General features: G+C 37.2%; 2 protein-coding genes across 2 annotated transcripts in view; one reads left to right on the forward strand and one right to left on the reverse strand.

Annotated features, from left to right (window-relative positions):
* LOC108570665 overlaps positions 1–1,284 on the forward strand; it is a 7,978-nt gene extending 6,694 nt beyond the window's left edge. The window contains 4 exon segments of the mRNA XM_017932557.1: positions 1–482; positions 557–690; positions 765–943; positions 1,021–1,284. The exon segment at positions 1–482 is cut by the window's left edge and continues 19 nt beyond it. Coding sequence (XP_017788046.1) covers positions 1–482; positions 557–690; positions 765–943; positions 1,021–1,284 — 1,059 coding nt within the window.
* Positions 1,285–4,375: 3,091 nt separating this feature from the next.
* On the reverse strand, positions 4,376–10,019 carry LOC108570683 (phosphoenolpyruvate carboxykinase [GTP]-like). The gene is made up of 7 exons (XM_017932575.1): positions 9,781–10,019; positions 7,301–7,558; positions 6,527–6,711; positions 6,051–6,445; positions 5,513–5,860; positions 5,170–5,436; positions 4,376–4,834 (listed from the first exon to the last, which is right to left on the reverse strand). Exons 1-7 carry the CDS (start codon positions 10,017–10,019, stop codon positions 4,376–4,378), a joined length of 2,151 nt encoding a protein of 716 aa, XP_017788064.1.
* Between the last annotated feature and the right edge of the window lie 6,209 nt (positions 10,020–16,228).

Genomic DNA, 16,228 nt, shown 5'->3' on the forward strand with positions numbered 1-16,228 from the left:
TCGTTTGACTGTCAGGGTGGTTTGGAAGAATTGTGTAAAGACATGAAATGCGAAAACCCACCTTTGGCAATTTTCGAGGACACTTACGATTCTGACGTCAATTTTGAGTCGGAGGAATGGATGGATGATTTGATTTACAAAGATAAGAAACTACAAAAGCATGAGAAAGCTAAATTCAGCGAGGATAGTTCAGCAACTTCCACTCCTATGAAGGAAATGGTGGATCAATGGCCCAAAAATAATGGAACCCATCAGGAGAAGAATACACGGTCTCGGCAGAAAACTATAACCAACGAAGCTATAAAAGTGATTAAGTTCTTCATAAATGAAATGGAACTCGAGACGGACACGACTAAGTGTAAAATATTGCAAGACGCTGTTGATTTCTGGATTGAGCATGATTTACCTGTACAAAGTATAGAGAATGTATTTTTGGAGCACCTGCCTTCGATTTTTTACCCACTTGGGTTATTATTATTCTAGTAAGTTTATTATGTACGATTTTATATAATACTATGTAAAGAGGGGTTGTTATGAACTTTAAACATTTTTGCAGCCAAGATATAATGGACAAGTATTTAGATATGAATAGGGATGACAAAGTGGTCAAAAATTACACCGCGATGAATTTGTTTTCTTTTAAATTCTGTATTCTAGTGTGTTCAATGTTACTGTATCATATCGGTCAAGGTGAATAATCTCAATTTTCAAAACATCGTACAATATGTAAAATATGCATTACATATTTACTAAATGTTTCACAGGTGAACCTACACCTGAATTGATTAAATTGTTATCTTCTGCAACTGCTGACCATTATGAGCCACCACTGACTGGATACCCAGGCTCAAGTGGGAATAATACTTCAAAACAAATGATGGAAGGTGTTATGAGCACTATGTCTTCTAACATTCATGAATCCAAATCATTTGTACATATTAAGGTAGATCATACATCATTGATATTCTATCAATATTTACCATTTGTTCCACTATTATAGCTATGGATGTTTGAAATTAGGATCCGGATGAAGTGTATCGATTTCTTGAGACTGAAGAAGACACAATAGTATTTACGTGTGGGCATCATTTTCCATTGACAACATATAAGACGGAAGTGCTTTCAACGATGGAAACCGAGTTATTGTCATCTGAATCGTTAATTGTACCCTCTACCGCTCTGTACCTAGGAAACATGTTATCTCAGACGAGTAAGCCGGAAATACTGTGTCCAACGTGTATACCACGAGCACTGGAAGCATTGGTGAAAAAGAATAACGGGTGAAAAGTATGTACCTGAGATTTTATTTTAACAAACAAAAAAAAAACAAACTATAATACAACTTTTTCTTAAGCTCTTAAAAGATTCTTAAAATTACTATACACAGGTAAAGTGATCTTTTAAATTAATTTTAAAGGACTAAACAACTGAGAACACTGAAACGTAGTTAGTTAGTACGAATCGAAAGTAACGAAACGTTTAAATCTACGACTACACTTGCCATTGCAATTAAAACATTGTATTCAACAAGTATCACAAAGTAATTTAATGAATTAAAGCTCTCTATAGCTTTGAAATCATATTTTTTAGATTATCTATACATATAGATAATTCTTCGTAGATACGAAAACTTACCGAATGCATCGAGGAATGCGTGAAACTATAGAGCACTAATTTTTTATTACTTAAGAACGTACCTCTTGTCAAATATCAAGATTATTTCATTACGCACATTGAAATTGAACATATTCATTGAAACTAGGTAATATGTGTTCAGAATATTTTTTTGTTAAAACGTACTGTAAACTGAAAATGGTACAACGTTGTGTATTGGCATCTTTTTAGGTATGTATGTTCAGATTCGCGAGTTCCACGAGATTAAAAGAAAATTGTAATAAAATGTATCGCTTTCAATTAGCACGCAACATATTAGAAATTTAGATGCAATTAGCACTATATTTTTTAAACAATTAATTACTCAAATACAACGATGCAACGTGAAAAATAACGAACTAAGAATTATTTCTCTTTTATACTTCCTTTTGGAGCAGCTTTATCATATATTATTAACTTTTACAAATCTTAAATTTGAAACCTTTTAAACTTTATTGTCAATTCTCTTTAAATAATGTAACGACATAATAGATATGCGTATTATATTAGTAAGAAAATGTTTATTTGTGTAAACTGAAATGTTCACAGTGAATGAGTATTTGCATTTCACTTGCAGTCTATATATATAGTTTTAAAGATTTTACTATTTCTCGTCGATCAATTGCTTCTTATATCAATTTTTGCATCTTATTACAATTTTAATGTTTAATTCAGCAAAAAGATCATGCTATTCCATCACAGTATGTAAACGGCTATAATGGAAGTATATTATTGATGTATGGAGTTTATTCATATATTTGTTAACCAAATGCTAGTTACTGTGAAGATACAATATACAATTGTACAGTAGCTCTATTAGTACTGTAAAATATTAAAAAAAAAAAGAGCAAAATTAAGGAAACGAACACAGCTTTCATCTGTGCAATTCTACGAAATTTGGTGCAAACTACTAAGGACTGATGAAAAATGTATTGATCTAGTCTTCAAAGTATATGCCAGAATATATTAGTCGATCTTAGCGATTGGGAGGAACATCTCATTAATGCAAATACATATATATTATATGATTCTTTGTGAACCTGTAACTGATGTTAATTAGACGATCAATGTGTGTTGGATAGAGTAGAAAAAGTAGGAGTGAATCTGTACATAGAAAGCACTGTTCACGAAGTGAGAGACGTTTGGTTACAAATGGAGCAGGCTCGTAGACATACTCCGTTCTCTTTTAATCGTAAAATTGCATGAAAGTGGAAAATCATAGAAGTATAGTATGTTTACGTATATCAGAGAGCTTCTCCATTATGGTTTCAGTGACCAATAGACAGCAAGGTTTTAGAAATTAATCAATGCAAATCATAAAATTAGGTGAATGAAGGTGAGAAAAGTGACGAAATTGAACAAAAAAAAAAAAAAAACGATATAGGATAGAAATACTTTTCGAGATGTAAATGATTTGCAAAGTGTCGCGAATTTTTTTGCTATTTTTAATATTCTTTGTAAATGAAAAAATTACGCACACCTTCATTTAACTCGTAAGAAACGTCTTTTTATTTCAAAATTACTATTGCGTATTTTATTATCTTGCCAAGTGTGATAAAAACCTATTGTAAGACTTATCTATTTTAAATAACGAAAATTGTTATTTTTCGTTTTTATAAAAAATGTGAAATTCTAAAGAAGGGAACAGCCGTTTAAGGAAGTGCAATATTTTAGTTAGAAGTCGTGTTGAATAACATCTAAACCCTTCTGTTGCAGTTTTTCCACACGTTTAAGACGCGTGGGATATTTTCTCCTATAAGTTATTCCTCGTAAATTACATAATATATTTTAAAGTATATAATATATACGTACATTGTATTCTCGACGTGTAAAACAGTCTTCTACAACTTATTTCCTGATACTTAACATATACGGGTACGATATGTTAAAAAGAGATATCCGATCTTATTGAAAATTTATTTAGATATTACCAAGCAGTCTCGACACCTTTCTTTCTCTAAGTTGTCTTAAATTCAGCATACTTGAAACCTTTTTTAAACCTTCACTTGTATATGTATACGACTGCAATAATCTTGTAACATATATCTGACTGTACAGTTTTCAATGTCTCATATATGAAGTCTTTCACCGATAGTACTTAGACTATTACAAATTTTGGGTCAATAAATACGATTAGCAAAACGATATATCGTGTTCTATTTGAATGAAATTAATCCACTTTATTTGTTAGCTATTTTTTCAGACCACAAATAATTTAAAACAATCATAAGAGATTCTTTACTTTTCAGAAGTTTTTATTCAAAAAATCATATCCAAAATACATCTTTTTTCTTCTTCTTTTTTTGTCACAATCAGTGAACCGTCCTATTCGACACTCATTTGCACACTGTTACGCTCACACACACGGTCCCTCATGGAAGAACTATTCCAAGCAGTCGTAAAACTACAGTCTGATGATGAGAACAATGAAAAAAGGAAAAGCAATTGTTTGGAGTAAAGCATCGAGAGAAGAATGTTTCAATGAACATGATGATAGTGTTTGACGTTCAAGTAGAAGTCGTCGTAATACTACGCGCATATTTCAACGTAAAAAAAGAACTAACAGTTAGAGAAGTTCAATTTGATCCTGATCTTTTCTGTACTTTAAACGATAATCCTCAAGTTTGGAACCTCTTTGAATAAACCTTGTTAAAAATCCTTTTTATCTCAAAACCGATTCGAAATCAAATCGACAGGATATCGAGGAATCAAAACGATTCGATCAAAGCTGCTCGACGTTACGAACGAGAACATCGAGTTCTTCGGTGATAGCTGCTGGCAAATCGCTGCCTACTTGCGCGTCGAAGTACTCCCTGAGATCCCTAACTTCTTTCTGCCAGAAATCTTTCGGCAATCTGAACAATTCCTCCATGTCTACGTTCCCCTTCATGCTGTCCAAGTTGAACGACTCCAATTTTGGTAGCAGACCGATGGGAGAGTTAACAGCGATGTCCTCGCCGTCGATTCTACGGAGGATCCAGTCGAGGACGCGAGAATTCTCGCCGAATCCTGGCCAAAGGAATTTACCATCTGAACCCTTCCTGAACCAGTTCACGTGGAATATAGCTGGCAGCTTGTTGTTCTTCACTTTGGTCATGCTGAGCCAATGGTCGAGGTAGTGGCCGAAGTTGTAGCCGAAGAAAGGTCTCATCGCGAATGGATCATGCATGATTACCTTGCCCTAATCGTTAAGCAGTGAGAACGTTCCTCAGTTTTCGAGAATAAATTTGACACGAAGTGAAGATATTTCGATGCAAAAGTGACTTAACCCTTTCGCTGCGGCAAATTTCCTTTTTTGGGCGTATCATTTTAAAGTTTGTTTTATCGAATCAACGTGGAAGAGTGCAGAGGAGAAAATTAAGGCTTAACATGGAAGTGCGCCAAAAGGCTCCAATAACACAATGCGAAGAAATTTTCAAGGCGCCGATAGCAGTGAAAGGGTTGATACAGTGGTCCATGTAAATATGAAATAATTAGTGATTCCAATGATTGAATGATTGGCTTAATCAAGGTTACCTGATGTTCTGCCGCAGCAGTAGCTTCAGACCTCATCGAAGCTCCAAGAAAGACACCGTGTTGCCAGTCTCTGGCTTGATAGATCAAGGGAACACCCTCTGGCCTTCTTCCTCCAAACAAGATGGCGTCTATGGGAACTCCAATTGGATCCTCCCAAGCAGGATCAATGATAGGACACTGCTTGGCTGGAGAACAGAATCTGGAGTTTGGATGTGCTGCTGGTGTCTTGGATCCTCTGTTCCACTTCTCGCCTCGCCAGTCAGTGATCTGTATAAATGTCCACTTGTTAGTGAATGTAACGAACAACCTCCAGAAGACACTTCTATTAAAAAATTCTTCATACTTCAACATTTTCACCGATCTCCTTCTCCAGCCCCTCCCAGAAAACTCCACCGTCATCGGTAGCAGCCACGTTGGTAAATATAGTGTCTTTGAAGATGGTCTTCATGGCGTTAGGGTTCGTACTGAAGCTGGTTCCCGGTGCCACACCGAAGAATCCATTTTCCGGGTTGATAGCTCGGAGTCTGCCTTCCTGGTCGAACCTCATCCAAGCAATGTCGTCTCCCACACACTCGATCTTGTAGCCTGGTAGAGTTGGCTGCATCATGGCCAAGTTGGTCTTCCCACAAGCGCTGGGAAACGCAGCGGCGATGTAGCGTTTTCTACCTTTTGGATTTGTAATACCCAGAATCTACAAAAGGTAACTGATACAGAATCTCTTAGACGATTGACAAGCTTGCTAGCGTTGAGTAACGATTGGAAATAATTCTTGAGAAAATGAAGGAAGTTGGAAGAGACGACGGTGAAGCGTTCGAGGCGAACGAAGAGGTAGAGAATATTGGAGAACGTGGAATCGTGATTTGTTACACAGTTTTACGTACAAGCATGTGCTCAGCGAGCCAGCCTTCGTCTCTGGCGATGGTCGAGCCGATTCTGAGAGCCAAGCATTTTTTACCAAGCAGAGAATTTCCACCGTAACCGCTTCCATAGGAGACAATCTCGTTTTTGGCTGGTTTATGGAGGATGATTGTCCTCTCTGGATCACAGGGCCAGGAAAAGTTAACGCCGACCTTGGAGTCAGATTTTGGGAGGCCAACAGAGTGCAGACATTTGACGAAATAGTCGTTGCCGAGGGTTTCCAGCACTTTCTTTCCCATCCTGGTCATTATTCTCATAGAACAGACTACGTAGGCTGAGTCTGTGATCTCTATTCCAATCTTCGAGAGTGGAGAACCTACTGGACCCATGCTGAAGGGGATGACGTACATCGTTCGATCTGAATTACGGAAGTCGAGTTACTCGGGCTGTGGAGTTGATTAGAATTTTGACGATTTAAGGATCTGTTTTGGAAAGCGACCTTTCATGCATCCTGGAAAGCGTTCTAGGATTGCTTTGTCCATGTCAGACGGGGAAATCCAGTTACCCAATTCTCCGGTGACACCATCGCGAGGTGTTGGGATCGTATCGCGTTTAGAGTCGGTGCTGATAAACGTTTTCTTCTCCACGCGGGCCACGTCCGCTGGATTCGTTCTGGCGAGCCAGCTAAGTTCCGAAATATTCACTTATCAGAGTTTGACGAAATTTTGGTTTAATCTTGAGTTTGACAAAACTTTGGTTTAATCTTGAATTGGGCAAATTTTTAATTTAATCTAGAATTTTACAAAATTTCAATTCAGTCTATCATAGAATTGGACAAAATTTCAATTTAATCTAGAATTGGACAATATTTTTATTTAATCTTGAATTTGACTAAATTTTGCCAAAGTTTGAATTTAATCTAGAATTGGACAAAATCTGGCAATAGAGAAAACAATTTGAATATTCTAGCGACAAAAAACAGAGGTTTTCTCTTCTCATAATTTCCCCGTTGAAAATTTTTCAAACTTCATGCAGTCAATTACTTTAAAAATTTTCTGCACACCCTGTATCCACTGTTCGTCAACTCTGTCACCTATAAGGCAACTATTACACAATAGGAAGCTGATAGAAGGCCAAACAAACGCGGTGCTCGAAATAATCAGAAGGCCAGCTATTCGAAGAACTTTCTAAAAGCTCTAACAAGTTATATAAATCAAGACAGCTTCGTCGCATCAGCTGTTGTTTCAGATCACCTCAACCGAGACACACTCACCAGTTCTCATATTTCGGCAACGGTGAAATTGTTTCGTCCTTTTCCAAAAGCTTCAACAGGTGATTATACTCCGATTCACTTCCGTCGCAGATGTAGATATCCTTGGGACAGCAAAGCGATGCGCATTCCTCGATGTAAGAACGAAGTTTCGGTGCAACAGGTCCTACGGACGTGTTCAGTAAAGGTGTTTTTCCTATGTACTCGTAGTTGTTGCTGATAGACGGATTTTTCGCCACGTTCGTGACCAATGTGGACACTCTGGAGATAGAAATTCAAACACTTTTTTCCAATCTACGCTTCAGGAAAAATTCAATTCTTCCAAATACCTTCAGGGATGCGAATTGCACATGAACAATGTTAATAATGATTAATGGGACGATGAGAACACTTCGGAGATAGAAATTGAGACACTTTCTCTCACTTTGCACTTTTAAAAAAATCAATTCTTGCAAATATCTTTAAAGATGCAAATTGCACATGAATAATATTAAAAGAAAATTAATAGCATACATATTAACAAAAATAATACTGTGTGGCATAAATTAATGTTTGAAACGTAACTAAAAAATTGTGCAAAAGTACTTTTATCACTTTCTTTATCAAATTTTTTCATATTCCACTCCAATGTTAAAATTCTTATTTTTCCCTTTCTTTTTTTTTTTTTTTAATTTCATTCTACTTGTCGCAAAATTTATCTTCCTCATTCGAACATAGAATATTTCATTCCCAAGGAATGAAACTCTGATCACAGGCATTGGATCGAAGTAACATGTGGTTCTGCAAAGTGTCTGTTAACAGTATATCTATCGATTGGCTCTCGCTCAATCGTTCTAGAAACCTTGTTCGGTGGAAAAATGAATTTTCACGTGGCTAGTCCACGAAGTAACAGTCTGCCTCTCTGGTTCACCGTGTCAGCAACATTACCGCATTCACTTTTCATTGATGATGTCGAAAATGATCTCGCAACTTTCATACACCTGCATGTATTCGATGTATTACCAAGAAAATGCAACGGCTACTTTTACCGGCAAACCTGTCGCTATTATTTAAAAAAATGTTCACGCTTCGACGGACTTAGTGTGAAGTACAGGGTGTTTTGAAAAAGTCTCAGCACTTGTATGGAAGTAGATTTTTAGAGAAACAGAAGTTTGTCTTGGGAGAGTCTCCAGTTGTTCGCCATAATTGTCAAAAGATTCTTGAAATCTTTCCTTTTGCAAAAACAACGAACAAAATTTCCCACGTAGGTGTTGAAATATTTTTCAATAAATTTTAGGTTGTAGAATATCGTACAGCGCGACAGTTTTAGCATTGAATAATTTTGTATGAAAATGATTTAACTGTTGCACAGTGTCAGTTTAGCAGAAGATTGAAAATAAATGTTTTTCTATATTTTTGTGGAAAATGATTTAAAAAAAGAGTACAGAAACTTCTTTGATGGTTCCAGTGCTAAAGAACAAGAGTAGAAAAATGATTGGAGGATTGTAGATGGAAGATTGTTGCAAACAATTTTTATCAAAGAAATCTTCTTTTCAAATTTAATAAAAAATAAAATTTAGATTTTCTTTTAACAAAGAAATTACCATTGCTGACCAACGAAGCATGCAAATTGCACAACGAAGATTCTGTTGCATTCGATATTACGTTAACATTATGCAACTGCAGTGAAATAGAGTTAATCAAATTCTTCTAACACGATGCCCCGCATCTAGTTTCTGTTGTTTAAACATGTTCATACGATAATTGTATTACGTTTCCTTGTGTGCAACTTGAATCACTCTCGATCGAACAGCCATAAGAGGAAAACGATTTCAGAATCTTGCGTAACGCGTTGAAATTAATTCACGCACTATGATCGAGGGAACTCGAAACACGTATCATAATTTTGCATGGGTATGAAGCGATGTCAGCGTGGTGCCCAGGCTATTTATGATATTACGTGGAATGATATTGATTTTATGATAAGAGGGTAACGTGAATTTGACTACTGTGCGCATTTTTCTCTTTCCGTTCTTCAAACTGTCGATTCTTATTCAATAAAGACAAAAATTGCAAAAAAGCCACCCTTGAGGATAAAATAATTCTCCAACTGTCACACTGGCGCTTTTAAAAAGACTTCAAACTTTCTCGGAAAATAGAAAAAAAAGAATTTCATTTCAGTTGTATCTAACGACTTCAATCTTAAAATTTCAAAGGATTTCTCAAACCTTCGTTAACAATTCCATTCAAATCTGAAATTTTCCACCGAAAAAATTCACGGCACCAACGAAGACTGTGTATCTGGTAAAACTGCCCCAAAAGCAAAACACAGTTTCACAGTTTTATTCAGTGATAAAAAGTATTTTTCATTTGAACGAGATTTGAAGATTTGACAAATTTTCATCTCTACCCAAAGAATAGAAAAGAAAGCTTCGAAACTCTATTTTGCCTTTCGGGACAGGTTTCACACATGCCAGCCAGTATTCGTCCGACGTTCAACTTACTGCGGGTAATAGGCGTCGATAGCGTGCGGCATCTCGTTGATACTTGGCTTGCTCAAAATCGCAAACCTCCTAACACCAGGTACATTTGTCGAATCGACACGTCTCGAAGTATGAAGATTCCTCAAACTACCGACGGAAGATCCTCTAACGGAAGTGGCTACCACGGAGAATCTTCTCGCGAGTCGAAAGCCGGTAGTAACGAGGCTCGACCAACGGATCGGATCGAATCTTGCCGACATCTCCGGTTCTGTTCGCTTTTATACGATCACCAAGGGATTCCGATCGAACCCTAACAATTCTTCCCGCGGATTGGCCGCGAACACTTCCGGTCAGTGTGGTGGGAGATTGAAGAATCGTGGACGGAATCGTTCGCGGACTTCGGATCAGTTATCGACGCGGTTCTTGGCCTTGTCGATCGTAGGTCTTTCCAGCTTTCGATCCAAGTACGATGCAAATCAACGACTCGTTTGCATTGAACCAGAATCTATCGACGGAATAATTTTCTATAACGATCCAAACAGCAGAATTCACGTCGCGATTCTTCTATCCGTCCACGACTGGCGGACAACGTGGTGATTTAACTGCTAAAGATGACCAAACTGGCAGACGTTGGGGAACACAGATTGACGATCGATCTCGAGCGGGGAATACAGGGAGTTTCGGTAGAGAAGAGCTGGTGGATAGGACGAGCAGCGTGGCGTGAATTTGTCGCGTCTAAGCACAGTGATAGAGGTCGACGACGTGGAAGAGACACAGACGGGATGGAAAGATGAGAGACGACGAGAGAGAGGCGCACACTGTCGTTTAGAAGGTTTCGAGGGAACTGTCGGCGGGCAATCGGTTGGGAGTAAAAGCGATCGCGGTACACGATTAATCGGCCCACGCTCGCATTAAAATCGGTCGCGGTCGTTTTATACTGAAACCGTTGCCCGCCACTTGCTCTTCTATTTTTGCGCGAACACTTTCGCTTTCCGACTATCTAGCGCAGCACGCGACGCCACGTTACCGCGGGCGTAATTATCTGAGCGGACCGGTGCACACGCGGACGGATTATCGCGTTCCGCGCCGCCGGAGAAATATCGGTTCTCGGTGAATTTTTTCGGAGAGCGTGATTTGTCGCAGCGAGAGCTAGTAAAATTGGAGAAAAAGAAAGTCATTTTGTTTTTTGTATGGAATTTGATGGAATATGGAATTTAGGAAGGAAGGTCGGTTTCGGGAGAATTTTTTAGGCGATCGTTGGGAGAGCATGATTTGCTGTGGCGAGAACGATGCTGCCGATTTATCGGTGAATTAGTAAAATTGGGAAAGAGGAAAGTAATTCTGGGTTTTCGTATGGAATGTAATGGAATATGAATGAAATTGAAAAAAGAAGTAATTCTGGGTTTTCGTATGGAATTTAATGGAATATGAATGAAATTGGGAAAAAGGAAAGTAATTCTGGGTTTTCGTATGGAATTTAATGGAACATGAATGAAATTGGGAGAAAAGAAAGTAATTCTGGGTTTTCGTATGGAATGTAATGGAATATGAATGAAATTGGAAAAAAAGTAATTCTGGGTTTTCGTATGGAATTTAATGGAATATGAATGAAATTGGGAAAAAGGAAAGTAATTCTGGGTTTTCGTATGGAAATATGAATGAAATTGGGAAAAAGGAAAGTAATTCTGGGTTTTCGTATGGAATTTAATGGAATATGAATAAAATTGAGAAAAAAAGTAATTCTGGGTTTTCGTATGGAATTTAATGGAATATGAATGAAATTTGAAAAAAGGAAAGTAATTCCGGGTTTTCGTATGGAATTTATGAAGGAAGATCAGTTTCGAGAGAATTTTCAGATGATCGTTGGGAGAGCATGATTTGTTGCAGGGAGAACGATGTTGTCGATCTATTGATAAATTAATAAAATTAGAGAAAAAGAAAATAGTTGTATTTTCTTTAAATGTGATTTAATGGAACATGAAATTTATGAAGGAATTGCAAAGGAATTTTAGGTAAAATAGTAAAACAGACGGAAAATCGCGTGGTACCATAACGAGAAGACCACTATTAGAAGATTGAGACAAAATTAGAATTCACCTTAAAATATTTATTTACAGAACGATATTTCCAAGTAAAGAACCTATTCCATATCGAATTTTGGCGGGAATTTGAAACGAAATTAAAAAGTCACAATAAAATATCTAATTACAGAAAAATGTTAATTGTTTTCAAACTCTTCGGCGTATTTACTCGAGCTTTGACCTCAAAAATCCTCTTTTCCGCCTAATGGAAATTTCACTTTCATAAAATAGCAACGTGTTAAGTAGCTACCATTTCGAGAAATGACAATCATCGAGTAAACGTTCATTTGTTTACCTGATTGTTAAGTAGGTAGACGATTTTTGACGAGAGATAGAGGGGGAGAGAAAGTTGATCCTTGATCGATGGATTATCCGCGATTATCGAGAAGATCGTTGACTTTGGTCTGCGCGTAAAAGCAGATTTGTGAATGGTGAATTATCTTGGAAATGTTTCGAGGTGATATATTCGATAAGAAAATTTAGGGAATTTCTCCAGAAAATTAGGACTTTGAAGTATCATTAAACGAAAGTCTATCGGCCTGAATGAATTGCAATTTTTAAATGAAACGTAAATTTCCTTTTTATTACTTTTTCGAGTATTGACAAAATTAATTATTTTCCAATTTAAGAAAGTACAAAACTTCATATTGCTAAATGAAAAATTGATCGTTTCTGAATTAACAAATACACAACTTCATATTACCATGTGTTGAAGTACGAAGAAAAATGGACGAGCTAACACATCTTCTGTGTTGCAAGGAAGAATAATATAGAACGATCGCTTCGCTCGACGATCGATTTGAATCCCGCTAGATCCAAGCACAGCCGGTTCGTCCAATAAACAATTAGACCGCTGGCAAATTAAAGCTGGTCGATGCGAATTGCGATAGCTAATCGACGAGGCACTAGTACAAAGTATAAGTATCGCAATACTTCCAGAATCTCCGTCCCAAATGAATCAATTCTGTCGAGATAACGGGAGGAAAAAATTTCTTCTGGAACTTCCGATTATTCAATGTACAATCGAACGTGTACAATTTTTTCTCAATAATTATCTCTAGAATATCGAACGTTAATCATTAAAATGTTACATCGATGTTGTAACAATTGAAATTACGTCACAGCACGTAAAATGGACGAAAAATTTGCAGAGATTTCTCTCGGGAATATTAATAGTATTATTTGCACGCTAACGTCCTTCAATCGTTATCGGCGAGATGATTAACATTTTTGTTAGTTACAAGAATGACTAAGATGCGAGAGTTCAAATTGAAAGTCTACCAGCAACGAATCGACAAACGGAAAATACTGCGGAAACGTCGTCGTAGAGAGAGTAAACAAAATGTTGGCACGTTTCTTTTTTTTTTTTTTCCACCAAGCCATTTCGATAGATCCGCCGTTTCGTCGTGTTTTATCGCGTGAAATGTGGGATTCGCGAATTATCGCGACCAGACAGTGAACTACGGACCAGGCCCCAGCTAGCAGAGATGCATTCGCCTCGTAATGGGATCGAAAAATGAACGGGAGGGCTGGAACAGCTGAGTTTGATTAATTTACGAGCGAGATTGCAATCATCCGATTAACTTTTTTTTTATCTACGTACCTAATGTCGCGATTACATTTATCCTAGATCCGGAAATTTTCATCTCGTAGTTATTTCAGCGAATGTACAAGGTAAACCTTGGATTTTGCAGGAAAAATCAGTTAAGTCCTTCGACGATTGAAATGATGAAAAGTAACTTTATTCGGTACCTACGAAGATCCTTCATTTCTTATGTCCACTATAAAGAAGAGAGGCGTGCTTTATCGGTACACCCGTGAAATTAGAAATGAATTAAATGGAAAAAATAAATTTCGTTTATGAATATAACTCTCACAGGAAGGATGATTATCTGCTGATGATTATCTCATGTTCTAGTAATTGTTACAGTCCGAAGAATGTAAGCATGCAGTGGCAATGTAGAAACGATCGAGGAAGTATGAAATAATATCGATCGGGCTTGGCTCGTCGAACGATCCCAGAGGTGTATTCGCGGTGAAACAAGACGCGACGTCGAGGCGATATTACTCAGAGAAAGGAAATGTGTTCACGCGTTGCACTTTGATCTAAAGCTGTCCAGAGCGCGCAATTCATACAACGTTATTGTTTACCAAGATTTCTCCAACAACTTCGAACTTTGTTTCGATTCTACGGGTGTCTTTTAATCGTGTCGTCGTGATTAATTTTAACGGGTTGGATAACGATGACACGGTGTTCTGAACTGGCTTACGACAAATTTCTTGTTAATTATAATTATGACCTGTTTTCCCTGTCGATAATAAGTCAACCTCGAACAGACTAACGTTGAGTTTTTTTGTTAACGTAACGATGTCACAAGTACAGTTGCTATCACATGTTTTTTTCAATTAATTAAATCTAAAGAAACGGGAGTTGAGTTTATCGTGTTGAGTCAGGATTGTGTTGGGTCAATGTTAAGTCAAAGTTGTCTCAAGTTGTCTCGAGAATTAATCGAGTTAGGGTTGAGTTAATTGGGTTGAATTCAGTTTATTTAAATCAAGTCAAATCGAAATAAGTTGAGTCAGGTTCAATTCAAGTTGAGTTAATTGAGTTAAATTCAGTCGAATTGAATTCAGTTTATTTAAATCAAGTCAAATCCAACTAAGTTGAGTCAAGTTCTATTCAAGTTGAGTTAATCGAGTCAGAGTTGAGTTAATTGAGTTAAATTCAGTCGAGCTGAATTCAGTTTACTTAAATCAAGTGAAATCGAAATAAGTCGAGTCAAGTTCAATTCCAGATGAGTTAATCGAGTCAGAGTTGAGTTAATTGAGTTAAATTCAGTCGAGCTGAATTCAGTTTATTTAAATCAAGTGAAATCGAAATAAGTCGAGTCAAGTGCAATTCAAGTTGAGTTGATTAAGTTAGGGTTGAGTTAATTGAGTTAAAGTGAGTTAAGTCGAATTGAGTTTACTTGAATCAAGTCAAACGAAAGCAAATTGAGTCAAGTTCAATTAACTCAAGCCAACTCTAATTAAGTCAGACGAACCAAACTCAAGTCCATCGAATTCTTCGACATTTTTCCACTTCTGTTTTAATCTTGTTGACTGAAAATGTCGCTAAAATACTTCGTAATTCTACTACAACCACTGATTTCACTAGTGTCTCTTTTCAAGGTAACGTTCCTCGAGTTTATCAGCTCCGCAGATTTTTCTTCACCCCGTCCGGTTAATTAACGATTAATTTATTAGACTCCGCGGGTCTGAGCGAGACAGACGACGGAATATAACACGAAGAGTCTCGCGTAACCACCGGGAACGATAAAAGGATCATGACCGAACGCTTTTTCAGCTGAAACAAAGATAATGCTTTTGTATTTCAGCCGCTCGTGGCTAGTTTTTTCTTCGTGGAAAATTATTTTCCCTTATCGACCGAGGCGCAATTAAACGTCCACAGGTGCGATCGTATACGTCTGATAAACGAACCTTTCTAATTCTCACACCAATTTCACCGACAACATTTGACATCGCTCGTTACTGGACTCCGCAAAGTGTCGCATAAATCAGAGCAAATTACTTTTCTCTGTCGGTATAAACGTTTTATGCCGAAGATAAACGAAAGAAAAATTGATATTTCTTAGAACGCGAGGAAACAATATCGCAACGTCGAAGCAAATCTCTAACTGTTCTCTCTGGTTAGTTGCCAATGTTTACCCCTTTATCTTGCAGATATACAAACGGTAAACAGAAACAAAAACAGTAACAGCGAATGACCAAGAGATCTTTTCTCTCTCTCTCTCTCTCTTCTAATTAATCTCCCACTTCTCGGGAAAAAAATTTGTTGACAACGATCGTGAATTTGAACTGTGCTACGGTGATTAGTATATCTACCTGACCCGTGCACTAGCCAGGCTTAGAGATTGAAACTCGTGGACCTTGTCGTGTCAAGCGATCGTGTCAATTGATTCGAATTAATCGGTCGATGATGAAAAAATAGAGCGCAATTGCGTTTGGTAATATTGCGCGTATCATCGGACACAAGTTCAGCCCCTTATCATTTGCATCATCAGCGGTTTTGCAAACGCATATAGAGATTCGTTTCTTTGAAATTCTGCAGATCGCATCAAGCCTTTCAAGCATTCCTTCCAATTTAACGTTGTTTCTATTTTTTTTTTTCTTTTTCTATCTAGAAACGTTTCTCAATTTATGGACACACTGTAGATTTACAATTTGGCCGACTGATATTAATATTTATGAATTATTTATGACATTTCCATTTTACCTTTTCCTTTCCATTTCGCAAATAATTTCATACAGATTTACAATTCGCACTATGAATGTTAATTAATGTAATTTCACACAGTGTATGTATATTCGTAAATAAATAATTAATT

This window comes from Habropoda laboriosa, unplaced genomic scaffold (assembly GCF_001263275.1).
Source record: "Habropoda laboriosa isolate 0110345459 unplaced genomic scaffold, ASM126327v1 scaffold87, whole genome shotgun sequence".
Lineage (NCBI taxonomy): Eukaryota > Metazoa > Arthropoda > Insecta > Hymenoptera > Apidae > Habropoda > Habropoda laboriosa.